General features: G+C 47.3%; 1 protein-coding gene across 1 annotated transcript; it reads right to left on the reverse strand.

The window, feature by feature from the left end:
* Positions 1–1,669: 1,669 nt before the first annotated feature.
* Positions 1,670–15,653, reverse strand: kcnip2 (Kv channel interacting protein 2). Its single transcript, XM_018736446.2, has 8 exons — positions 15,010–15,653; positions 9,376–9,500; positions 6,513–6,582; positions 6,355–6,425; positions 6,017–6,124; positions 5,363–5,467; positions 4,944–5,006; positions 1,670–4,732 (listed from the first exon to the last, which is right to left on the reverse strand). The coding sequence occupies exons 1-8, from the start codon at positions 15,230–15,232 to the stop codon at positions 4,685–4,687; spliced, it is 813 nt and encodes a 270-aa protein (XP_018591962.1). The 5' UTR covers positions 15,233–15,653; the 3' UTR covers positions 1,670–4,684.
* Between the last annotated feature and the right edge of the window lie 11,890 nt (positions 15,654–27,543).

Below are 27,543 nucleotides of genomic sequence, written 5' to 3' on the forward strand. Positions count from 1 at the left end.
TTGAGGCCGGAAAACCAACACCAAGCCAGTAATGGGATAACCAGTAGGGTTGTGGTTAGAGTGGCTGTCTTTGGACCCTCTGGTTGCAGGTTCAATCTCTAGCTCTTGTACCTTGAAATGAAGTGCTTACTCTAAAAATGACCCAATTGTACAAATGGGTAGATAATCATAAGTCCCTTAGGAGAAAAGCATAAGCTAGTTGTAATAATTCAGTGGTCAGTGCTATGCCCTTGACGGGGTGGCTGTTTATTTGGCCACTAGTGCACTCTGTTATTACCATGTTCACAAGCACATCATCTTTGATTTTTTTTCTTTTTTTACTGCATCAGTAAAATATGGAGGTCTTTATTGCCTATGAATCTCCTCTCTGAAAAAACTGGCAGTGTTCGATTCTCCTGGAGAAAAGGACGTGCTGTCGAGAATGGCTGGTGTTCCACACTTAAACCTCATGGGCTGGATGATTTTTTCCGACTTGCTTACTCTGCTACGAAGCTGCCGTCACATTAAGCACCCAGACACCAGCCGGGGAAGCAAGCTGATTGTCGGGGGCCTTGAGGCACTCGCATGCGGGCCTTTAATTAGCGGGGATCCCCAGAATAATCTCTAGGATCTTTGCCCTTTCACGTTCCACCTCGCAATGGATGAGTGATTCTGAGCTGTGCTAAAACACAAAAAAGTCCGTCACTAGCTGACAGGTGTTTTCTCATCGCAGCTGTTCCCTCGTGACGCCTTTACCTTGGTTTTCCCTCACAGTTTAGTCGCAACCGGTTCATATCTCACCCTTGACTGCACACCTCAATCCCCAGGTTGGCGGAGGGTCAGCTGTCATGTTCTCGCCTGATCTACATCACCAGCTCGGTCATCTTTTCTCCCTGCGAGTCACCTAAGCATCAGTTGGGGGAGCCACATGTCCCCTGTGACATAAATCAGGCTTTTATTTCACTGAAAGGCTCCCAATCGCAGCAGGTAAATGGCACATATTGTAATGAACGCTGTCCGGGCGTCCTTCTTCGCCCCATCCGATCTCAGGGCGCAGCGCTACAACATACATAATCCTCACTATCGTTCACTACCAGGCAGTTCAGACTGTGTACAACGTGTGTGTGAATGTTACCCATCACACAGTGTTTACACCTGTTTAGGTCCGTATGTCAAAAATCGGGATCGCTTGTTGTGACGCGCGCAGCCCGCAGGCTGCCGACAGGGGGCTGTTTTACAGGACTTCAAGCGAAATCCGTGAGTTGTGAAGGAGTGCTTCCCTGTGGGTATTCATGTCCTTATGAATGGATCTTGGTATCGCTCACAAGGACTCGGTGGTCTACAGAACAACCAGTAAATTAACGCACACCGAGGGTCAGAATGGTGAATTTTTGTGGAATGTATAATCATATGGCTGAACAGATGCAAGAAATCAGGTGAAACTGTAAGCTGTGAAGACTGACTGTAAGTGACTGGCCTTGTGCTTCAGATGTGCTTCTCGATCATTGACTTTAACAGACCGGTCGCTGAAACCTGCTCAGACTCACCTGAGGCTGGACCACAAGTCTCCTCATGGCTGTCGGGAGGCTCCAAAATATGCTTTTGCCCTTTTTTAAATCTAAAAAAATCCACGTGCTGGTAGGAACTCGATTGCAAATCAGACACGACAACACACCGTTGCATAGCAACTGTGATTTTTTTTTATTGTTACTGTCGTCTGTACAAAAATTATACACACATTCGAAGCAGCCAGTGGCGGCCAGTTAACTAGACGCACGGCAGGTAACGATGGGGTTACTGAGAGTCGCTGTTCAACACACAGAGCATGCGAGTATAGGGGACCTATGGGAGACGCGGCAGTGACCGAGCACAGGGAAGCTTCCAGAACATGATCTCCCTCCAAAATTTCCACATTGCCCAGAGAAAAAACATCCCATAATGCAATTACTGTACGATTTCCCCCCCTTTGCTAGGAACTCAGGAGCTACAAACACAAGACACGCCCTATGTTTCTACCATCTTTATTTACTCTATGAGCTGTGATGAAGGTTTTAAACAAGACGTACAGTAATCCGAATGCACCCGTCTTTCATGAACTGATTTTCACTTCCCTTTTTCTACTTTTATATGTTCTGTCAAGGATCAAGGGTGCCAACAGTGAACTGATGGGATACCTGGGAAGTGTCAGCTATTGACACCTTTCAGTCAGACAGTTATGGATCCAGACATCCAGCGATAAAAGTAGGCTTCATAAGTGTGTTGGTTCTTGCAACGTTCCAGCGGTGTTGAGCACGCTTTGCAAGAACCTCCTACTGGCCCTTGTGCCACATGGAATAAGTAGCTGAAGGATTAGCTCATGCAGGTAGGTTGGTGTTTAGGGACATTCACTTGAAGGTTGCCTGGTGAAGTACCATGAGGGAGTCTGCTTTTATACCTTTGAGCAAGGTAATTAACCCAAACTAGTCCAGGAGGCTCCAAGGTAAGTAATACGAAGGTGAGGCCTTACTGCTGTACCCCTCTAAAGGGTACCAAGTCCAAATCACTCCAGTAACACTGTCCTGCTGTTGAAAAGGGCAAAATTATAAACTGCTTTGGTGACTATAAAGACGAAGTACCCAACATACATACTGCGGATAAAGAAACCAGCAAATTATTGCTTGAGATTCCATAAGAAACATTGTTCCGCAGAAGCTCTGAACCCTTTTTTCTGATTATAATTCCTCACACGTCAGTGTACATTTGTCTAGATAGGTATAAACTTCCACGAGGTTCTCTTTAAAAAAGCTAAAACAGTGTCCACTGAGGAAAAACATGTAATATTTAAAATCCAGCGGGGATCTGGGGTGATGAGGAGCGCCGCTGTCCTCCATCGTATTTCATTCATCACTCGCTGTGTCCCCCAAGTGTGACCCTGACCTTCACCTCACTCTACTCATTTATAATTCTGTATTAGACTCAGCTCTCTGTAAGAGCTCCCATAGTGGCTGGGCTGGATGCTGTAACACCCCCTCCAAGCCCGTTGCTTTCTTTACACACTACAGGTCCCTCAGTGCTGTTTACAGGGGTCTAATGCCTATCCACTGAGTGATACAGCTCTGACTCCAGGCAACTGGAAACATGCAGACGCCTCTCTGACACATGCAGTATGAAACCTGAACGTAGGAAACACTCTCACCACGGCAAGCTAACTTTTCGGATTTAAAGCCCGCATATTAGACGGAATCGGTGAGTGACTGGAACACTTGGTGAAATTCCTTACATCCTGGATGTTGTTTTATTAATCGCGTGGATATTTTGAAACCCTGGACAGAAACCCAGAGAAAATCAGTAAGCCGAGAGGTTACCTCATGGCAGGACGTATACCGCAGTCAATGGTGGAGACACACCAATGAGGAAGAATGATTGCTCCCCATCGAAAGTTGGAAAGCAGGACCAATGAATTATACCTCTAAGAGGAAATAAAACAGCGACACGGCTTATCGCAATTCCACGACCGATACCATCCAACATCCAACATCCAGCCTTTACAAGATGTCGCAGCTCCCTGACGATTCTTCCAACAAGAGAAGCGAAACATTGGAACCAATGTCCCACACGACGCGGTTTAATCCAGAAGTACAAAACTTCCAGTCAGTTGACACCAACCGCGGAAGCATATGAGTTTTAACATCCAACAAGTCCATCCGATGGCTGCAATGTTCCCTGAAGGAGGGAGCGAACGAGCAGCTGGACACTGAGCTTTCGGTTCAGGTCCAGCAGGGGGAGCCACCCGGCAGCCATTACTTCCTGTCTGCTTTGCCAGCAACAGTGCAGAAAAGTTTGCCGCGGTACGAATGAGAAGCGCTGCACAGGAGGGGCTCTGATCTGGCATTCCCACTGATCTTCTGTATCTGGCTGTCCATCGCCCCCCTGACCCCACCCCCGAAGTGAGAGTTTCTCCATGGCAACCGAGACTGGAAACATACCCAATGTAATCAAAATTTAAAGCTCACTCACACTGCGGATAAGTCGGTGCCTTTTGCGATGCCAGGTTTCAAATTGGGAGAGTAAATCAAGACTGAAGATGTAAGTTTGCGCATGATAAAAAAAGATGGTAGAGGCAAAACAGCAAATAAAAACAGAAGACAGGAAGTGGTGCCCAGCTGGGTCTCGCTGCTAGCAGACTGAATTAGAGAGCAGGGGGTGGAATACAGAACATCCAGAAAAGAAGCTGCAGGAGCACTGACACCGGTGACAGCTGGAACATCATGCTGTTTTTGAAACCCTGTCGCTCTTGTCGGTGGTCTGTTCAGGTCCCTCAGGTCCAAGTCGTCACTCCTGGTGGAACTGAGAGCCCCAACACACCCCACCCCACGCCCCTCGAGCTCCCCTGCATTGGCGGATGGAGTCGAGATGAAGATGGTCTTGAAACAAACGTTTGCTGTCCGTTTGTCTGGTAGTCAGAGTCAGTCGGACCTCCGTTGTGTCCCTTCGGCCCAGGGTAAGGAGGGAATCCAAAAGGAATCCAAAGGGCTGCCTCTCTTTGGGGTCGTTGTCGGAGCGTGGCTTAGGGGAGGGGTGTTTCGGAAGGTCACTGGAGCAAGTGGAGTCAGAGGGTCGGCCAGGAGGGTTAGGAAGGAGTCCAGACTGCATGCACTCAGAGCTCTCCCCACGTCCACCCCCTCTTGGGGCCAACATCCCTCCATCTCCATGGAAACGAAACGTCTTAGATGACATTGTCAAATAGCTGCATGGACTGCATGATGTTTTCATCCTAAGGAGGGTTGTGCATGCACACACACACACACACACACACACACACACACACACACACACACACACACACACACACACAGGGGTCAGTAGGTTCATAGACGTGAGTAGGGTAAGATCGTGGAAAATTAAGTCACAAGTAATACAAAGATCAAAGAGCTAAATATAGGGCCCAGAAAATACTTTAACTATGTGCCATTACCGCAGTTTACCTTTTGACACGATTCAATAAACTCGTCAATGGTGACCACGCCATCCTTGTTCCGGTCCATTTTCTGGGGGAACATAATCATAAAACACATATTTTCAGTTTTATCCAAACAAGGAAATGTATTTCTCCTCACTGTCCAGATCTGTAACAATTTAACAATAAAAGCAATATTCTTTATTGTGACAGGTGGAGAGGCTGTATTTTAGGAGCTGGGTGGGACAAAAAACATTGCAATGTTAGTTCCCATCCCATTACATCTCATGTGTTTGTATAAGCAAAACCAGCTCAGCAAATATCTAACAGCATGAAGTGGTAAAACCTACAGATAAATTGCTTTTGACCAAAGTATGATGTGAGCAAAATGCAGAGAGAACCGACCTTTGGCGAACATGCTGAGGGGTGGGTTAGGATTAGGGTTACCTGGAAGAAGTTCTCCACATGTTCACTGGGGGCAGTCTCCTTCATGGAGGGGTACGTGCACTTCCCCATCATGTCGTAAATTGATTTCATAATGTCTGTCATCTCCTGGGAGACACAGAAATGGAGCCTTCATTACCTCTGAGTGTACTTCCTTCTACATCCTTCTACATCAATGGAGAGCCCTTAACCATGTGAGGTATGATTTTCCCTTTGAGCCCTTAGCCCTTCAGCAATGTAGTGGTGCTGCAATGAAGCCTTTCATTTTTTGTCATTCATATGTTGTGAGTGATGGTCCTACTGCATCACAAGATGTGCCTTCTTTGGGGGTTCCTCCTCAGAGTTGCCCCGTAGGATCTACTTCTTTGGGATCATCTCCTCAGAGAGCTATCTTTTTAGAGTTTCCTCTTTGGACCAACCTTTTTGGACCTGGATCTGTGGACCTACCTCTTTGGAGGTTCCTCCTATGAGCTGCAGCATAAGACCTGTTTCTTAGGAACCACTTCTTCAGAGAGTCCTCTTTGGAATTGCCTCTTTGTACCCATCTCCTTAGAGTTTTCTCTTTGGAACTACCTTTTTAGACCTTCCTCTTTGGACCTACCTCTTTGGAGCTTTCTCTTCAGATCCACCCCTTCGACCCTAGCTCTTTGGACATACCTCTTTGGTGATGCAGCCATCCTTGTTGAGGTCGTACAGGTTGAAGGCCCAGTTGAGCCGATCATTGATCGATCCCCTGAGGATGATGGACAGGCCTGCGACAAAGTCCTGTGATCGGTGGATCAGTGGAAGCAGGAAGTAACACAAGGGACAAGGTGAGATGTGGAAATTAAGCTTCACCAAACAGAATATCCATACCAAGCCATAGACTTTCTGTGAAGCACCTGCCCAGAAACTTTACAGTAATGGAAAGTCAATGGATCTACTTTGTTCAGAAAGGCTCACAACAAACAATCACAGCTGCAGAACTTCAGCTGGAATATGTCAGTGAAGCTCACCTCAAAGCTGACAGAGCCATTCTTTTGGGTGTCAAATGCGTCAAACAGGAAATGTGCGTACGTGCTGGAATCTGGGGGCAAAGATGACGTGTCTGTAAAAGAGACCACTGTGGATGCCTCGTTGGATCAGTAACATCAGAACTCATCATCAGACTCACCACCCTGGGGAAAGAACTGTGAGTAGATCAGCTTGAAGGTCTCCTCATTGACCACTCCACTGGGACACTCCTGTATCGGGGGGGTGATTGTGGGTGGGTAGTTAGTTGCAGTTCAAACCTTCGTGCTCCACCTCAAACATCTCACACGTTCCACCAGAAACCAGGTAAACATTACTCATCACATAGCAAATATGAAAATGATGGTCATGCACGTCACACAACATACTCTTCAGCTTATGAACATATCTGAGAAGGAAGTCTGTAATTTGCTTTGTTTCTAAATATGAAGCCACTTTTACCAAGTCATGATAAACTCAAGCTGAAACACACAGATGTCCCTGAATTTATTCATTAGGTTCTTTAACAAGATACTGCCCCAGGTATAGCGACAATAAATTTAAAAAATCCTCTGAAAGACTTTTATTTGAATATTTTAGTAGCTTCAAGCAATATTAAAATTAACGCTAACTTAAAATGCCTGAAAATAAACATTGTAAACACAGTGGAAATGTGTTGAATTAGGCATTGCCACACTCTTAATCATTTTGGGTGCACTTTACTGCCATCTGTCAGCTCGGTGGGCAAACAGGTCATCGTTGCTCTGCAATAGACATAAATTTTCAAAGTGACGGAAATGCAATTAAAAATTAATAACCTGGAGAACGTTTGCATCTTTGAAAACTCGTAACTCAAGCATGTAAAACATGAGGAGCTTCTATCATTATAATAAATAAACCAGAAACAATAACTTTCCAGCACTTTCCAAACACCAGTCGGATGTCTCCTGTTATTCAACAAACACCAGTGAAATGACCCTAAAATGATTCCCCAAACTCCAGTCGAAAACAAAGTCCCTTTGGACGAAAATAACGACTCCTGGGACCGAGCGAGATAAAATAATGAGTGCCAATCACAGCTCCTGTTTGAGGGGAGCGTCTCGGTGCTCGTGACTGAGCCAATACACTCGCTCTCCAGATAGCCTGTCAGAGACAATCTCCGAAGGCTCATATTTACCAGCGTCTTGTCACACACATCACCTGCAATATACAAAAGAGCCAGCTGAGACACTGTCCCTGAAGACACACACACACACACTGGCAAACAAAAGAGGAAAGTGCCAAGCTCAGGACGCCCAGGTAAGAGCAAGCAGAGAGCGCACTAATATCGCTTGGGTGATGTTTCTCGGCCCATGTCTCCAAGCTCTCGGACTCCCGGGATCATCAGGTTGATGTTGAATCCTGTGTGACCTGATGAGCCACATTGATCAAAAATCCATGAGCCAGAATATGTGCGTGTATAGACAGCATGTAATGTTTTTCACGCATCGCAGCATTTCATTTAATGCCAATGTCCATTTGATCTATGTAAAAAATAAACTATTATTTATAAAATCAGCATTGAAGTTCATTCTCCCCAACTCCTCAGGTGATGAACGGTTCAATTATACAGTCATACGCTGCTCAAGGACGTTTCGCTTAATGACTGACCACACATACAACAGTGGTCCCATAAGATTATAATGGAGCTGAAAAATTCTTATCAACTAGCAACGGTAGTAGCCATTGCAACGTTACTCACGTGTTCGTGGTGCTGCTGCTGTAAACAAATCTACTGCGCTGAGAAGCCGGACAAAAGTATAGCACATACAATTATGTATAGTACATAATACTTGATAATGATAATAAACACCTATGTTACTGGTTTATGTATTTACTATAATGTACCTTTTGTCGATATTTATTCTTCTTATAACAGAAAGTTTACTGTAAAATAGTATGCCGTGTTAAGCCAGCAGCAGCGTCCTAAATTTCGCATTCACCAGGTCTCTTGACTGCATCAAGGCTGTACCATCTAGGTTCATATAAGTACACTCTATGATCGAGGCTATACCATCTAGGTTTGCATAAGTACATGCTATGATCGAGGCTATACCATCTAGGCTTGTATAAGTGCACTCTATCATCGAGGCTATACCCTCTAGGTTTGTATAAGTACACGCTATGATCGATGCTATACCATCTAGGTGTGCATAAGTACACTATGGTCGAGGCTATAGCATCTAGGTTTGTATAAGTACACTCTATGATCGAGGCTATACCATCTAGATTTGCATAAGTACATGCTGCGATCGAGGCTATACCATCTAGGTTTGCATAAATACATGCTATGATCGAGGCTACACCATCTAGGCTTCTACAGGTGCACTCTATCATCGAGGCTATGCCATCTAGGTAAGTACACTCTATGATGTTCGCACAGCAACGAAATCGCCCAACGACGCATTTCTCAGAATGGATCCCTGTCATCAAAAGACACACGCCTGTAAATTTTAGAATGTCTTAGTATTTTCCTGTCGATTTATTTTTAATCGTACTTCATTTAGCTCTATCCCAGCATGAGCGGTATTCACATGCTAAACCAATAGATGGCAGTAAAGAGTACCCAGTCAGAACAGGAAGGTGGGACTGCACCTAATTCAACTCACTTTCACAGTGTCAGCTATCAGTAACAAGAGAAGGAACGTTGCAAATTTATTGTATGGGTTGATAATTTGTACTAAATGGGAATTTTTTCTTTAGTTGTTTTAAATTAGTTTTCATTTTAATAAAGCTTGACGATGAATGAACTTCAGCTAGTGGGTATGAGAGAAGCCTATGTACTTTGGAAAGATTAAAGTTTGCTTCCCAAATGGAATATGAGAACACAGAGCAGAAAATGAGATGCAACACTGTGTGGCAAACAGAGATCCTTCCACGGAAGAAAAGAGATACCGCATTACAGAAAACAAGAGGAGACGGAGGCAGGGAGAGACGAAGGGGAGACGTCGGTCTCACGTGTGACAGAGAGAAACCCAGACACTCACGTTTTTGAAGCCTCGGTACAAGATCTGCAGCTCCTTTTTGGTGAACTTGGTTTGCTCCAACAGCTTCTCCAGGCCTTCGGGCCGGTAGCACACAGTGGACAGCTCAAAGTCATCCTCGATGCTGTCTGCGGGAGAGATACGGCGATTGGCCCCGTCAGATGACCAACGCCTCCCTCAGTCTTCAACAAGGACGCGATATTCATTTCAACAGAGGACACTTGGTCAAAGAGGTCATGGGAGGGCTTGGGTAATGGCATAGTTTTTAACTAGGGTTACCACAGTGACCTGGGCAGAATCTACACCGCTGAGTCAACATGGCCACATGGTCTAAATGCAGGTAACTTCGGTGCAGCCCTCAGCCCGGCCTTAGAGTAGATCTGCTGCGCCGTCACCTCCGAGTGACATGCCACGGATGTCAACGTCAACCGAAGGTCGGTTCTGCTCACTTTCCAAATTAATGAAACACCCTGAAGCAGTCAGTGTGTCACAATGTGCACGTGATGTCGTGTGAACCTTGTCGGTAAAGACTACTCAAGATGACAGGCGATGCAAGAAACGACCGTAACGTCGGTTGACTCAGCATTAACGAACGCTTTGAATCAAAACCGAAACGTGGGACGGTAACAAGACTGAGACCAAATCAGAAATGAATTGAAATGATATCAGTAGCGAAAAACCTCTGAGCACACCTTTCTTTCTTTCTCCTATTTCTCCATAATGACTCACAAATGGTTTTCACACTCCCACCGCTGCTGATGACAATCAACACCCGCTAAAGAAAGGTCAACAACGGTCGTGTGTTCATTCACAGGGGCCAGTGTCTCTCACCTCCCGGCAGGCACCGGGTGCGAACCATGTGGACTACCCTCCCCAGAGATGCTCCAAGCTGCCCTTTCCTGGACCTGGTGGTCTGTTCTCCCCCGGTGGGGCGATTCCAGCACATCTGCCCCCCAAACACGATGCACAGGGATTCTCAGTCATTAGCGAGATGCTAACCCCCCCGTTAGCCCTCGCACTATGAAGGAAAGACAGAGTCACCCTCTCTCTTTTCAATCCTTGGTCTGCGGTAACTAGGTACCGTTGCCATTCCATTCCCACCAGCAGTGGAATGGGAGTGGTCACTGTTTCACTGTTTAGGGGCGGGACATAAAATAGGGGCGGAGAGAGAAAGAAGTGGGAGGAGACAGACATATTAAGGCAAAGAGGCACTTGCATTGACTGACTGAGGGGGTAGCACTGGGCTGGCAGCAGGGCAGCAGTTTGAGGAACCTCTGCTTTATGGTTTTTTTGCTTTGGCTGGAGGGAGGGTTACCTGCAAGTCAGCAACCATAGTAGACAGGTTAGTCGGGCACACACACACACACACACACACACACACACGCACACACAGGTACAGCCTCACTGTGATTCATTCAGACACCCCGTTGAGCGTGGCATGCAGACATCGTGAGGGATCCCATCAAATGTCGCTGTGCTTCCCATTGAAAGGCCACAGGATTAATTAATTAATTAATAATTATTATTTTAAAAATGCTGGTTTGAAGGTACTGCAATAGCTTATCCATTCTGTACTGCAGGTCATCGTTCATGATGATCATCTTGGACAGGATGGAACTGCGATCCTGTTGCTTTGGGTCAAAGAGTCCAGTGACACTGCATTCGTTAAAGGAAAATCACGAGCGCTCCGCTCCTGTAAGTTTTTGGATGGGCTCAAGAGGATGGAAAGTTCTTGAAGCCCAAACAAGGTGCAGTCCATCAGCTCGCATCCACGTGCTTTTTCTCAAATAAGCTTCTTTCTTCCTAAGTTGGGAGTGGCCGGGTAAATCGGCTAAGTCAGCGGTCAGGTTTACCGTGGTCGTCCCGCAGGGATCACGTTTTTGTCATATGTCTTGGACATGGAAATTGTCCTTCATGTATGAGGGATGTGTCTGTCGGAGCCACACTGAGCACAGCGACACTGAGATTGAACCCCATGTGTCTCTGAATACAGGGGCGCCAGGAGGCATTTCACTCCAGGGTGGCGCCCCCGGTGGACAGTTAAAGAATTGGCGTGTCAGCTGAATCACAGTTTCAGTGGGACCTCTTCTTTCGCACACAAACGCGCGGTCACACACAGGCACACGGCACAGATGTGATCAACGTGCACCGATAGATAGGGTAGGCGGAGGAGCGTGTCGTCACAAGGCCTGGTATTTGCTGACCTGGCTTCAAACATTGTCCAGCTACTTCCTGATTCCATCAGGACACCTCCAAGCAACCAAGAAGCAACGGCAAAACCAGCAACTCCAGGGATGAGGATGAACCTAGTAAACATCCCAACACGGTGACCAAAGTTTTGCATATAACTTGACATCTGATCCCCGGAGGCAGAAATTCCGGGTCCCACTTTCAGAGTCAGCTCTTTCTCTTACACGTTTTCACATTGGAAAAGCATTTAATTCGATCAGTTAGGCAAGACAACAATGTTTGGAGGGAAATTCGGAAGGAACTGCAGAAGGACGGAGACAACGCTGATGATCACCACTCTCTCGATCTGTCTCAACATCACGATCGTTAGAAAAACCGGCTGGAACCTGTAGGGAACTGTCGGTTGTGTAAACTGAATGTTTTAAATTGTATTTTCCAGGGGAAACAGATAATAAATCGCAACATAGTTGGCTGAGGAAGGCGGGAGACAGTAACTGATGTGCGTGAGGGGACACAGAATGCCAGAAAGAGGGTGAGGTGACTAATTCCACGCAGCATTTCAAGAAAATCGCTTTCGCCTTCCTGCAAATTACAGCTGAGTTTCGGATTAGGGCTCGATATGTTGCTCATGAACTGGAGATGGGGTGGGGGGTCGGGGGTCATGGGGGGATCACCATTAATGGCCGTGTTAGGAGGGACCCCTGAGTGAAACTGACCCAGGATCAGCCCGTGAGGCCCTTGGTTGTGATCACCGTTCACGGCAGCGTGTGGAGAGCTGGACTAGCGCAGCACTTTGAAAACCGTTGCGAGGCTGCCCTGCTCCGGTCCCCTCGAACCCGACACTTAATCTGAGCTGCTTCGCCGAAGCATCGAGCCGTATAAATTCAGACTGTTTTGTATTACAGTGTAGCCCAGGACAGAAAAAAATGCTGTTAATAGTGTGGAGTAGGAGGGTTGTGACCCAAGCGTACCTCCTTAACGTCCCAACTGAGATTACAGTGCTTTATGCACACACACACACACACACACACACACACACACACACACACACACACACGCACTCCATTATTGGCTGTTTCACGCACAGCAGGAGGCTGTAGAGTTACTGATGACTCGCGAGGAGCTGCAAAGTGCTGCCGCAAACAGTTCTCGGCTCTCGTGTCCCACGGAAACGCACGTCTCATCCGTCACGTCTCGCGCCTTTCCGCAGCGCTGCTCCCGCTCTGCCTCGTCCGCTCGTGCCGCAGCCGCCGGGTCGCGTCTGGGAGCATTTCAGCATCGCTCTGTGATGAATGATGTGTGCCGATGTGCGCGGGCACCTTACACCGCACGGGTCCCCTGTCTGCCTGCCCCTACCGGAAGGGGAGACGATAAGAACCGAGCAAGGAGAAGAGCACCTCAGGGTGTCTTCCGGAAGCTCAGATGTGCCCAGACACGAGCAGAGACACAGAGACCGGCCCTCTGACCCTACCGAAGCGGGACCGAATGTGTGTCACGTTCTCTATGGCGCTCAGTACAACGGCAACCAAAATCAATTCCATGACCAATCCTCTCCCGTGGATGAGGGCGAATTCTTACTAGTTCATTGACTAATTGATAATATGTCTATTTTACATATAAATGTGGGCTTTTTGTCCGGTTGTGCCTGGAAACTCAAGAGCATCCCCGCCCCCCCAGTCCAGTCGCCGTTCCTCTGTACATCAGTGACCGGGTACGTAAAGTTGAAGCAGGAAAGCGGTGTCTCGTGATCATCTGCGGTCGAGGGTGAATGCTGGGCAGATCGTTCGTTGGGTACTGGAGATTAGGAACAAGGTTCTGGGGGATAAATGAGTGCGTGGAGTCCCAGTTACAAGGGTTTACAAAGAGCGGAGCACCTATGGTGCGTCGTGTACGTGGCTCTTTCTGAGCGGGAAAGCAACAGGAGAGAACGGAGGAACGCCACCATCCGGAATAGGCGGAACCTGCTGGATTTCGTTTCAGACAGGAAGGGCACCTTGGGCTCAGAAATGTCATTGAGAGCATGCAGTCCTTATGTCTCAGAAGCTTTAACCGTCAATGGTCTAACTTAGCAACAAGTGGCCCAATGGGCATCCTACTGCTCCGGAATGAATTCGTAGCCGGTCGACAAGGTGGATCCAAATGGCATCGCTAACCAAAGCGCATCCATCCCAACCTAATAACCTCTGAATACACTTTCACACTAACACATGCTCTTAGAAGGCTTTATGTATAACCCCAAACATGGTATTTTTGGACTGTGGGTCAAGTGACATTTACATTTATTTAGCAGAGGCTTTCTTCCAAAGTGGGAGGCATGGTGGTGCAGTGGGTTTGGCTGGGTCCTGCTCTCTGGTGGGTCTGGGGTTCAAGTCCCCCTTGAGGTGCTTTGCAACAGACTGGCATCCCATCCTGGGTGTGTCCCCTCCCCCTCCAGCCTTGCACCCTGTGTTGCCAGGTTGGGCTCTGGCTCTCCACAACCCCACATGGGATGGGCTGTTTCAGACAATGTGTATGTGATGTTTTCTCCAAAGCAACTTCCAGTGAAGTCTATTTAGTGTTACGAGCCCACACACCTTATTCACTGCAGTGACTTACACTACTTACACTAGGTAACTCATCCATACATCAGTGGAACACTCTCTGTGTCACTCACACACTATGGGTGAACCTGAACAGCACATCTTTGGAATGTGGGAGGAAACCGGAGCACCCAGTGAAAACTGACACAGACATGGGGAGAACATGCAAACTCCATACAGACTGAGCAGGGATCGAACCCACATCCTCTCGCACCACCCAGATGCTGTGAGACAGCAGCGCTACTCACTGTGCCAGCATGCCGCCCCTTGAGTCACGGGCTCTGCAGAGTCCCACCGAGCTGGAGGGTCTCAACTGAGCAGTTGAGAATGTCAAGGGCCAAAGCTAAAAAGCCTACCGAGGGATGAACCGGTCCTGATGCTGCACTCATACTCTTTGGGGGATGCTGGGCCCGCTGCTTGGAGGGCCCTGGTTTCCACTGACTCACATATTCCTCAGAAAAACAGCCGCCAGAAACACCGTTGGATTTTTAAAAAAGTTCTGCATTTAAAGTGATTCCAAATGGTGGCGTTCAGCTGACGTACCTCTTCATCACGGGGCGAAGGCGAAACGAAAACCAAAAAAGAGAAAATGAAACAAAGGGGGCCCTCGACTCTCCTTCCAACCCTTCTTCCCACTAACTAAACACCCACTAGAGCCACTGATCCCTGTCACCGAAAAGCACAAAATGTCACCGCACACATTACTGCTGACCAGTTAGCATCTGAAGACATCGTATCTGCAGGCTACAGCAGAAGAAAGTCCAACAGCCCAGGACAGCTGGAAAGCTGGTGTGTAGCCGGGTGTGGGAAGAACCGAGCCCAAGTGCTCATCTCCAAACCCCATCCCCACCACCCCCAAAACCTTTACCTTCAAAGAACGCGGCTCCGACCGGCTCGAAGAGCCCAAACTGCTCCAGGACCTTGACGAAGAGTCCCATGACCACCAGGACGGCTATGATCTCCAGGCCGTCCAGGTTCATGCTGCGATTCTGCCACAGCGCTACATGTTCCCAGGAGTAATCCGCATAGATCTCGGCAAGCGATTGGAGAAAAATCGGCAAGTTGAGGAGGGCAGAGATGCAGGGGGTCATTCCCTTTCCTCTTGGTTTTATTCGCCCCCCCAACCTCCGTCGCACTTCTCTGCTCTTCTGCCCCACCCCCCACCTCTTCCTTATGCCCAGTTCAACTTCTTCATGGGAGCGGGACCAGCTTGATGACAAAAACAAGGACGCAAGAAGGCTGGCATTCCAGGAGGCAGCTCCTCTGTCCCCCCGGTGCAGAAAGTCGGGGGGTGGGGTGTCGGTTGAAGCCTGGCTGTGAGAGAGCGAAGGAGCAAACGCCCCCCCCCACCCTCCTCCCGTCTCCTGAACTGCGCCCTGGCCCTGCCTCCCTGCCTCCAAGCGGGGCCGAGGAAGCTGGGAGGCAGATGAGCCGGTGTTTCCTCGAGCCGCGATGACTGGCACGCGGGAGTCTATAGACGAGTGAGTGGCGAGGGGGGAGACGAAGCGAGAGAGAAGGCGTTCCCTCCCTTCCCAGTGACACTACCTATACCCATTTGCTTAATGTTGTTTCCTAGGTAACGGGATGGCAGATACCTCGAGATCCCTGTGACGACTTAAAAAAAATAAAAACAGAAGCCGGCATTTAAGGCTCTTCCTTTTCTCACACCGATAGTTAAAAATGACTTTCCTCTATTTCATCGTTTCATCACTCCCAGCCCGCTGGAGCTCTGATCCTGCTCAAGCCAGAATAGAACATGAGATCCAGGCACATTCACCTCAAAAGTTTTCAGAGGCAGTCCGTCTGATGTATTTTTAGTTTTTTATTATCCATTTGTGCCACCCACCGCCTTGTGAAAAACACTTTTGAACCTTCGAATTCTCGGGCAAATTTATACACAGGTACTTGCGCCGAGGTGAAGCAGAGGCCCGGGCGACAGAGTGGCTTTCGTAATCCGAACCCACAACCTTCCGGGTGACAGCGTTCAAACGCTCTGCGAAATCCACGCAATCTATACCGACGTGTTTTTGTTTTTCCTACGGATTGTACAGCATTTCTGTTGGTCAACGTCCCCACTTTAAGGCTGGACCACTGACCAAAAGCACAAACGACAGAGAGGATGAGCGAAAGAAAAAGGGTGAAGCGTATTTTTCAGCTCATTCCCAGCTTGGTAACTGGTTCAGGGTTTGACGACATTAAGAGCCTGTCAGCGTTTATTTGTGCTGTTATTTATTATCTGAAATTGTTTACAGCAGTTTCTGCCACTGCGATGCCTCAGTAAATATGGGCAATAAACCAAGGAGCTTGTGCGAATCCTGACTGCAGCAGTGCTCCTTGTTTTTATTTGTTCCTCGTTACGTTTCATTTCTGAACCCGTGAGCCACACGTTAGGCTAATAAAGCACTTGAATTGGACAGAACTGAATTGAATGAGCGGGAGCGCGTGCGAGACCAGAGGAGAGCGTGGGATTCCAATAACACTTATCTCCCCGGCAGCTGTTGGTGGGCTGTCGCCAGGACAATGTTCCCGGGGGCTCTGAACGTTCAGCGTTTAGCGTTCGGCGTGAAAGTGTTTACATGCTCGATTAACCCAGTGCTTGGGAGTTCATTATAAAAACGGTTTACTTCGCAGACAGCTCGGCACCAAACATCCCCCCTTCTGGTGCCTGCACAGGCGCTGCTTTAAAGCTTTGTGTGGGGTGGGGTGGGGTGGGGGGGGGCACCATGCTTTATAATGACAGATTACCCTGCACATGCCACTAATGCCAGCTTCTGGTTCGGACAAATCTGAGCGGTCATTTTCAAGCCGGGAGAGGAGGACGGGCTGTGGGAACACACACACACACACACACACACACACACACACACACCAGCAGAGGACCAATAGAGTCCCTCAGAAAAACCCATGACTCACATGGATACCCCGAGAGCTCACTCCTATTTCTTGATGGCCAATCAAAATTACACTTAGATTTATTCATTTAGCAGATACTTTTCTCCAAGGAGATGTGCAGCCCAAAGTCAACAGAGGTGTATTTTCACAAAAAAAAAGTGTAATAGACGCAGATGCTTGAAGGATGGTCAGTTTATCTAATACCAATCCTTTTGCCTGTCCGTGTTACACAAGTAACTGGATATGAACCAAAGTCTGAAAGGAAATACAAAAGTGCTCATGATTTGATGCAAATTTATGCAGCTGCCGAAAGATCAGAAGATGTGTTTTCAGACCCTCCTTGAAGGCAGAAAGGGATTCAGCAATTCTGAGGGAAAAGGGAGCTCATTCGAACACACTGGAGCCAAAACCAAGAACAAATACATTTTTTTGGGTAATTTTTTGGGTTCAAGGTTCACCCCTGCGTGTCATACTACTGAACCTGACTGATGGAAGCAATGTGTGCAGCTTCCCACCACAGAATCCGAGGTCCACATTTGCAGGAACCCCCCCCCCGAGGGAGTTTCTCTCTCCATCGTTTATTTTTATTTCTGGCCTTTAAAAGAAATGAACAGGAACACCGATGGCTCAAATGGCTCCATTTGGTGTGAGAACAGCAGGGAGGGGCCCCTAAGTGCAGTACCGGGGGCCTGTGGTCACAGGAGCAGCTCGAGTTCACGTTAATCAGAAATTATCAGGCAGACAGCACCACTCGATGCCCAGTGCGGAACAACTAGCAGCTGTTAATGCTACATTCGGTGCCCCGGGTGCCCACCCAAGGTAACTCCATCTGGACTCGAGAGAGTCTGATAGCCTCCCAGGTGTTCCTTCAGCTGCCCTTTCCCTCCATCTCAGAATTAAGACACATCATGGCAAAATAAAACTTGCCTGAACTGGCTTCCCCAGAGTCCACTCTCCATACAAAGGTGCAATGTTGATAAAGTCCTACCAAACAAGAACCTTCTTTAGCCAACATCTTATCACAACTAGAACATCTTCTCAGCTTGTGATTCCTTTGGCGTTGGGGGTGCTGTGGGGCAGACTGCTGGTGACTGGTTGACATCATCCAGTCTTTCACCATCTACTCATCCTGCAGATCTCAAACCTCTTTCGAAGTCTGTGTGTCAGCAAAGTGTGATGCTGGAGAAGGTGAAAGAGACGGAGGGACGGAGGTGTGTTTAGAATTGATGCTCCCCCAACAGCTCATTAGGCTTATGGCCATTCACTGTACCATCTCCTAGGCTGGATATGTGGATGGAGAAGTCCCTCTGAACTGCTTTCTAAGATCTTCATGGCATCGCTTCTCAACAGTAAGGTGGAGGGCTGGAGGCCTTACATTCCCCCCATCAGAGACAAGCATGGATAACACAGGCAACCCAGCAGCCAGACAGTTGGTATAATGAGCAAAGCCTCATTGACTTCTAAAATCCACACTGACTTCGAGCTCAGAAAACCAGCAGACCTCACTGAAACACATCCTGGCAGCAGGCAGATGGTAGTCGTAGCGTAGCGGTTCTGGAACTTGCAAGTGCGTGCGGCTGCGCATCTTCTTATAAACGAAGATGTTTTGCTCCGTAGTCACTAAGCATGAAAGCCAGTTTTCAACTCTGATTCACTCTGATTTTCCATACTCTGGTGTAAAATAACCATGTGTCATCTGGGCCAGCAAAGAAGGCCAACAGAAGTTACATTCTAAAGGGAGAAAACTTTAATTGGAGCTTAAATTAATTCAATCCAGCATCCTCTGTGGCATGACATAAACAGCTTGGGTTTAGACAATATGGAGCCACATAAATTAAAAATAAATTTGTGCATGACAAGTTGTTCTCTTTCTTCATGCCCTCCCGTGACCAGTTCAGACTGGGAGTTTGGAAACAAAAGCCCAGTTGTCCCACGCTCAATTCGGTGGTTGTGCACGGGTGGAAATCTCAGCAATGCAAACAATCTCTTAGTCACAAACCATGGCATGTTTGCCTGTTACCTCGGACCTCATAAATTAACTACACTCGTCTGTAACAGAATTGTGTTTTTTCCATTCGGAGCCGTGTCAAAACAAATGTGCAAATGCTCTCCTTGTTTGCAATACAATTAAATTTTTCTGTCCTGTTCTATTTTATACTCTGCACACAATCAACACAGCCTCTCACCATCACCGCCCGTCTCCTCACCTCCGCAGACACCTCCCTGGGCCACGATTGATTCTTCTAAATTGCTTTTTCAGTGTGATTGACAGCTGATAAGATAACTTTCTACTGCTACAGCTTCTGCCAGCTGACCAAGGAGAGCACAAGCAAAGGAAGCAGAGGATCCATGCAGTCAATGAGAGGCTCTACCACTGTAGGTAATTGCCCTGCCTTTGAGCAGTATCTACCACAGAATGATCTAATACAAATGTACTGTTTTGGAAATGTTTTTCTTTGCTTCAGCTGCATGATTTCTGAAATATGTCCAGGTGTTATTTGTACGATTTTCTATTTCCTCAGACAAATAAACATTTATCTCAAGCACTGACCCCAGATCAGCATCAGTTTACTACAGGGAAACAGTTCATCACTGGATGATCCCACATCCACCCAAAGTCAGTTCTTGGGACCATTCAGCTGCCTCTCCTTGTTACAGAACCCAAGCAAAGAAACTCTCTCCAAATTTGCTTTCCTATCATTCTTACTTCTTTTCTTTTATTGTTACTGTACACAGAGAAAGGATTGTCTCTTGCTAGCTCGGCAGACACGAAGGCTGAGAGCACCTTGCTGAGGTGTGATATCAGCTGTTACTGGACTGTAATTAAACTCATCCCAGGGATGTCTTTGGCTAACTGGCAAAACCTTAAGGAAGAAAAACCCAGTTTCACCCTGCGGAGATGATGGTCAAACTACCCAAAACCCTGCTGAGCCTTAGTCTCACTAAACATGCTATGAATAACATACCTAGTACCCTAGCGTAACCTCATTTTCCTCTCATATGCAATAACTGCCACCTGTAATACCAGGAGGTCCTGGCCATAAGGCTGTTAATTAAACTCAGCACCCCAGGAAGCGCCTTCCAAAGACCAAACAGCCTTTGGCAAAACATTGGCGCATCGGAGGAGTCCGAATGGCAACATGCAGAACTTGAAATGGCCATGGTGTTGGATCTTCAGGCTTGATCCGGAGCAGGGTATCCCAAAACATTCATTTTGATTTGGAAGATACTGTTCTTTCCGTTGTTTGTGCCCTGTCTCATAACTTCATTTCCAAACCCTATTAGTCTAGCTCAAGAATGAGCCAACAGTTTTATGAATTTTAATTAGATGTGCGACACGTAGTTCTTTGATCGGGATTATTAGCACAGCCATTTCAGGCTGAATCCCTTGTAAGTGACAATCATTCCAAAGCAGAATATGTTCGTGGTCAGACTGCTCACAAATATTCATGAGCTGAAAGACAGAAAGTGGTGTTTGCTGGAACTTGTCACTACAAACAAGAGCGATCAAAGTGAGATTGCATTAAAGAACCCCAATGGCTACTGCAGCCAAAAATAGCACATATTTGAGAAGGTTGTTTCGAGGATGGAAGCACAACTCTTAGATCACTTTAAGTGCTGATCTGAACTGTGCTAGGAGTGAGCAAGAGGTTCTGGCTAAACCAGACAAAATTGGCACAATTAGGGAAAACTGCAAAAGGAATATATACTGTGTATATATATATATATATATATATATATATACAAGTCCAGGTTTTGATTCCTTCTACAACACAATGGGTATCTATATCTAAACAGACCCTTAATGAAAAGATTTAACATGACAGGGGACACACACACACACACACACACATACATACACACACACTGTCTGAAACCGCTTGTCTCCAGCGGGGTCGCGGCAAACCGGAACCAAACCGGCAATATGGGGTGCAAGGCTGGAAGGGGAGGGGACACACCCAGGACGGGCTGCCAGTCCATCGCAAGGCACTCCAAGCAGGACTCGAGCCCCAGACCCGCCGTGCCACTGTACCCCCCCATGACAGGCCACTACTTGACAATTCTGTGGTTGACTATGAGGACAGGGTGTGTGGGCACCAGCAGATCGGATGGGGCCATAAACCCCCAGACTGCCAACACGATGCCTGCACTCTCAGATTGGATCAACAAGGACCTCTGCTGGATTCTGTCCATCCACTGTGACAAGAGCTGCTTGGTAGGACTGAAGACAACACTTGGGAATGCATGCGCTGGAACGGGGGCCGTACAACAGGAAAGTCTCAAAGTCGACATGAAGCACTTCTATGGAAGCAGGAGAAAAAAATGCAACGAAACTAAATGTTTTCGCTGTGAGAATTTGGGGTCGGCAGTTATTTTCCTCTTTGCTTAAATTAGTGTTTCTAAGGTAATTTGCTGTAAAAGTGTTGTTATAAGAGATTCATTTACACTCCCAGTAATTGCGAGTTGATTATCGGTTGCCTCCAACACTGAAGGCTGCATTGTGCCATACACCCTGTTTACCTTCTTTTCACAGCCTGACAGGGTTCAAATTGGGCACCGGAACATCATTCCTGCCAGCGTCTCCAGGGTACATGGATTCAGCATGCTCCATTAAAATAAGATGCAGCTTGGACCAGTCACGATTACATTCATTCATTTAGCCGACAGTTTCCTCCAAGTGACTTACAGTGTTAAGCTACTTATAGTTATTCACCCATTTATACAAGCAGGTAATTTTTACTGGAGCAATTCAGGGTAAGTACCTTGCTCAAGCATCCTACAGCCAGAGGTGGGCATGCAACCTACAACCTTTAGATCCAAAGGCAGTAGCTCTAACCACTATGCTACCGGCTGCCCCAAACAACTAAGATTTGACTAAGGATAATAAAAAGAGAGAGAGGCCTCACTGTGACATGTAGCAGGTGGATACCCTCCAACCTTGTGCCAATGCCCTTGCCCTGACGTGTAATCTGCACGAAGGGGTGAAACATTTTGTACCTCAAGCCTGCTCCCCCCCCCCGGTGGGAGCCCCCCAGGGCAGCTGGCCCAAATGCTCAGATGGACATGTGCTCTGAGGTCTGGGAGACGCCAAATGGAACTCGCCGTGTCCTTGGACCACAACACTGCCAGACCTCATGGCTGCCTATGGATCCAAACCTGGCTTTCTGTAGAGATACATCAGTGGCGTCATTGTGATCGGGACACAGAAAATAAGACACATGCACTCACAGAGAGTGGAGCTCATGCACTTAGATAATTTCTTCCTTCCAGACTCCTGCATACGGGACATACCCAGATTCGGACAGGTGGTAACCGCGTGTCTGCACCTGCGTCTCTCTGCGTGCTGGTGAGTTGTACATCGCTCTGAAGAAAAGCATCTGCCAAATGAGTAAATGTAACCATAAATACAGGGGGGCGCGGTGGTGCAGTGGGTTTAGCCAGGTACCGTTCTCTGGCGGGTCTGGGGTTCGAGTCCTGCTTGGGGTGCCTTGCGACGGACTGGCGTCCTCTCCTGGGTGTGTCCCCTCCTCCTCCAGCCTTCCACCCTGTGTTGCTGGGTTAGGAACTGGCTCCCTGCGACCCCATATGGGACAAGCGGTTGTAGAAAGTGGATTGGATTGTAAATACAAGTAAGAGAGTATATGAGTCTGTCAGGACAATATGACTCTGGCCACAAGGTGGCAGTCCATCCTTTAAAAATATTTCTTTCTGCTTTTCGCAGGTGGTGGAGAAGATTAGTTAATTTAGAACTAATAAAAAATGCAGCATTTAATAACTTCTGTCACCGTCTCAAAAGGTCATTCTTCTATATGCAGGACTAGAATAGAAACTCTCTTAATGTGAACTACTTTTTTTCATATTATTCTCATGAAAAGGTTCCTATTTACATCTGAAAATAAAGCGCTGTGCTTTAGTGTAATCAAAAGACAATTGCAGCAGGAATCATCAGCATGACAATGAATGCGCCAGAGGAAATGTACAGTGCGCTGCCATAGCACAGCGTCCAGCTCTCTGCCAGACAGAATGGGGGCAAACAGAAGCACGTTTTTCCACCTACGTGTATTTATTTAGCAGACGCTTTTCTCCAAAGCAACTTCCAGTGAACTCTATGTAGTGTTATCAGCCCACACACCTTATTCACCGTGGTGATTTACACTGCTAGATACACTACTTACAATGGGTCACTCATCCATACATCAGTGGAACATACACACTATGGGTGAACCTGAACAGCAGGTCTTTGGATTGTGGGAGGAAACCAGAGCACCCAAAGGAAACATGCAAACTTTACACAGACTGAGTGGGGATCAAACCCATGCCCTCTCACACCACCCAGGTGCTGTGAGACAGCAGCGCTACTCGCTGTGCCACCGTGCCGCTGAAAACTACCTCTTTCCCAGGGTTTTCATTTATATTCTACACAAGTTACACACACACACACATTTTCAGAACCGCTTGTCCCATACGGGGTCACGGGGAACCGGAGCCTACCCGGCAACACAGGGCGTAAGGCCGGAGGGGGAGGGGACACACCTAGGACGGGACGCCAGTCCGTCGCAAGGCACCCCAAGCGGGACTCGAACCCCAGACCCACCGGACAGCAGGACCGTGGTCCAACCCACTGCACCACCGCACCCCCCTACACAAGTTACATTCATATTTATTTATTTAGCTGACACTTTTCTACAAAGTAACTTACACTGTTAAGGTTACAGTTATTTACCCATTTATGCAGCTGGGTAATTTTACTGGAGCAATGTATAGTAAGTACCTTGCTCAAGGGTACTACAGCTGAACCCAGGGATAAATGCTGCAAACTTTGGATCGAAAGGGAGTAGCTCTAACCACTAGGCTACCAGCTGTCATCTTCAGGGTGGCTCCTCCATGTCCGGTGTGCGTTCAGAGTTAAGCAAGGTGTGAAGTCCAGGAGAAGGTGCTCATGTATAGCATCCCAATGTAAAAATGCTAATCTGCACCAGGAGATGGATGAGTGCATACATTAATCCATTTTTATAGCAGGCTCCGGAACCTACGGCTCTGCGATCTGCAGGAACAGGTGTGGATGTGCCTGCGAACTAAGGAAAGATGGGAGGAAAAAGCTCTCGTCAAGCGGCTTACTGGGGCACTGCGAGCCATCCTTCATCCTGTCCCTTGTCCAGCCCTCCTTAGGCCTTCTGCCTTTGGCATACTGTGCAAAGCAAAGCTGACGGTGCAGTGATGAAAAGCAGCTGCAGATGCAGACAAATATGCAGCCTGGAGAGGAAGCTGACCCACCTCTCATATGTCTCCAAGAGGTTGAAGAACCGAAACAAAGCTTGTGGATCCGGTGCCCTTGAGGACCTTGTGCCAATTTGAATTAAAATGTCAACTGATCACTAATTTTGGTGATTTTTGGAAGCCTCATTCTATGGACAGGATTCAGTCAAGTGGCACAGAGATTTGAATATTGTTTACAAGAAGAAGAGCCCAAGTCTTGGCAGAGGGTTTCGAAACACCCTAAACCCCCGCAGGTCAAGTGTTTAGAGTCAAGGTCAGTTGGGAATCCACTTTCGATGTGCCGTTGGAGTTACCTCACCTGGCAATGAAACCCTCACTCCAAAAATGCAAATCTTGATGATCAACTGCACACTTGCTCACTATCACCCTACCCCATGTTCAGATGAGCTGTGTAGCGGTCTGGAGCCTTTCCTGGAAGCACAAGGAGCAAGGCCAGCCACGGATACCCTCTGGACAGGACACTAGGGGCAGCAACCTTAGATCCGAACCCTTGGATTATACCAGGGTACAGGCAGTCCCCGGATTACGAACGAGTTCCGTTCCTAAGTCTGTCTTTAAGTCGAATTTGTATGTAAATCGGAACAGTTCGGCTCGGTTCGTATTTAACATCAGTTAGTCAAATGTTTGTCTTAGTATTTATAGTGTACATTTCTATGCAGGAAAAACATTAAAGAAACGCTTCCAGATACACTACAATATCTTTAACGTAATAATAATAACAATAATAATAATAATAATAACAATAATAATAATAATAATAATAATAATAATAATAATAATAATAATAATAAATGTAACTACAGTAGAGGGGGTGCGGTGGCGCAGTGGCGCAGTGGGTTGGACCACAGTCCTGCTCTCCGGTGGGTCTGGGGTTCGAATCCTGCTTGGGGTGCCTTGCGACGGACTGGCGTCCCGTCCTGGGTGTGTCCCCTCCCCCTCCAGCCTTACGCCCTGAGTTGCCGGGTTAGGCTCCGGTTCCCGGTGACCCCGTATGGGACAAGCGGTTCTGAAAATGTGTGTGTGTGTGTGTGTGTAACTACAGTATTTATAATAGCGAGAGAGACATTGGGACAGAGCCTTTTACATGCTCCATTATTTTTGCTTTGACCTTAAAAATTGTCCCGATCGTTAACCAACTGTATCCTAACGTTTTTCCAATGTTTGTTGGCGTTTCACCTTTTTCCGATCGCTTTATTGTTTCCACTTTAGTTTCAGTCGTGATCGTTTTCCTTTTCTTTGATGCATCACCATCACTTGCATCACATTTACGCTATGGTACCATGGTTACGAGAGTACAAACAAAAAAAATTAAAGCCAAATACAGTAACACACGAGACACTGTTAACAGCAACGTGGACCGACTGAAAAGAAGGAAGTCTTAGTCCCACCTCGTGCTCACGATCCAACGAACCGCTCTGGACGCGCAATGTTTCCATGTGTATCGCAAGGTAGCGCCTCTCTGTTATTACGAACCATTGTATGTAACTCAAATTTTTGTTTTAATAGGCTTTACTGGGTTTGGTTTGTAACTACAGGTTGTACATAAGTCACATGTTCGTAACCCAGGGACTGCCTGTACTTCTTTTTGGACACTCAAAACAAATGGCCCTTGTGATTTTCGTTTCTTTGGGTAAAACACAGCTGTAGCTCTACGCAAGATGCCCAACTTCACCACCTAGTTCAGTAGAGGCAAACTTGGTCAAAACAGCAACAAAATATGGATTTCAGCTTTCAAAGAGAACACTGGAGGCATGGAGTCACGTTTTACAGACTGCCGGCCTGTATCGATGCAGGCAGCTGTAATTCGTATGCGATGCACCGCTCACCATTGGAAACCCTCTGGGATATTAATAATGATCAGTGTTATCCATGTAAACTCATTTACTCAGCCAGCGTACTGAAGCGGGGGCTCTGAGAAGCTCTGGGCATGATGTGTACCAGAGCTCCTCGTTTTAGGTAGTTGAGAAGAAAAGGGTGCCATTATAAAAGTTGGGTTTTTCATTTCTGATGTTGACTCCATGGCCTGATAGAGGGTCCTGCTTTGAGCTCGGACTGTGCGTTGATGGTGTGTCACGTACATCAGTCTTTGCTCAGCTTATCCGGGACACACAACAGTTATGGGAAAAGTGTATGGAAATGTTTTCCTACAAGGGGCCTGGTGTGTGTCTCTGTAAGTCACTGACAGTATCAGCGATGGATACTTTTCCACCTACCTGCACTTAATGATGACTCACAGGTACCAGCGATAGACCTTTTTCCACCTGCAGACACTTTAGGGTGATTTACTGGTGAGTAGAAAAGCACATTTAAGACTCTTGAAACGTGAGTCGAAATACTCCAGCCCGCACGCCTTTCTTTTCCTCGGTGGAGAGGTCCCGGGTCCTTTTCTTAGGTGAGGATGATGTAAAGAGGGTGACATCATAGGTGTGAGAATGACATCACGATAGTAAGGAGGAAATGAGGAGGACACCATGGCAGCGAAGATGACATAATGATGACATGAGCAAAAAAATCAGCGCTATGAGGTGAGATGTTTAGCCTACAGATGAATATCCCAGTTGAATATGGATCCAAGGGACACTATTTTCCTCTTTCTGTCCCACTGTCCTGTGTGTACTGGAACATGTTGTTCTGTGGGGGTTACAGCTAGCAGGCCCAAGGACCGCATGTCCTCATTCGTCCTTACCTATCATGTCCAGCTGGCTGAACTGAGAAGACAGGCTAACCCTTTGAGGGTGAGCAAACCTCTCAGCAGGTGGGGACAGCATTTGGGAGGTTGCTGTGGCAGTGTGTGTTGGTGAAGGGCGGAGCTTTCCTAACTGCTGCGTCACTGAAGGTTCCCTCAAACTTAACATCTTTCCATCTTTACCCTTGAGAAGACAGAAGACCTGACAGAAAAATGCAGAGTGCCGAAGGTCATTTTCCCAGGTGACTCTCTCTTGTCCAGCAGAGATGGATTGAGCTTCATCAATAGATCATTAGAGAAGGTAGTGCAGTTCTCCATCAGGACAACATGTTGCCCATCCCATCAGATTAAAGTACCCTGACTGACATCCCTTCCTCTGGTCTCTCTCTGTGAACAGGCCTCTGGAATCTACTGACCTTGCACATCTCTGTCCATCTGACGTCTTCTCTGCTCTCATGTTTCCTTGCACCACCAGGCAGTAGGGAACGGAGAGACCGAATGGGCCAAAACGGTGATAAATATGGGAAATCTGAGGACCTGTGTTTG

Source organism: Scleropages formosus, chromosome 3 (assembly GCF_900964775.1).
Source record: "Scleropages formosus chromosome 3, fSclFor1.1, whole genome shotgun sequence".
NCBI lineage: Eukaryota > Metazoa > Chordata > Actinopteri > Osteoglossiformes > Osteoglossidae > Scleropages > Scleropages formosus.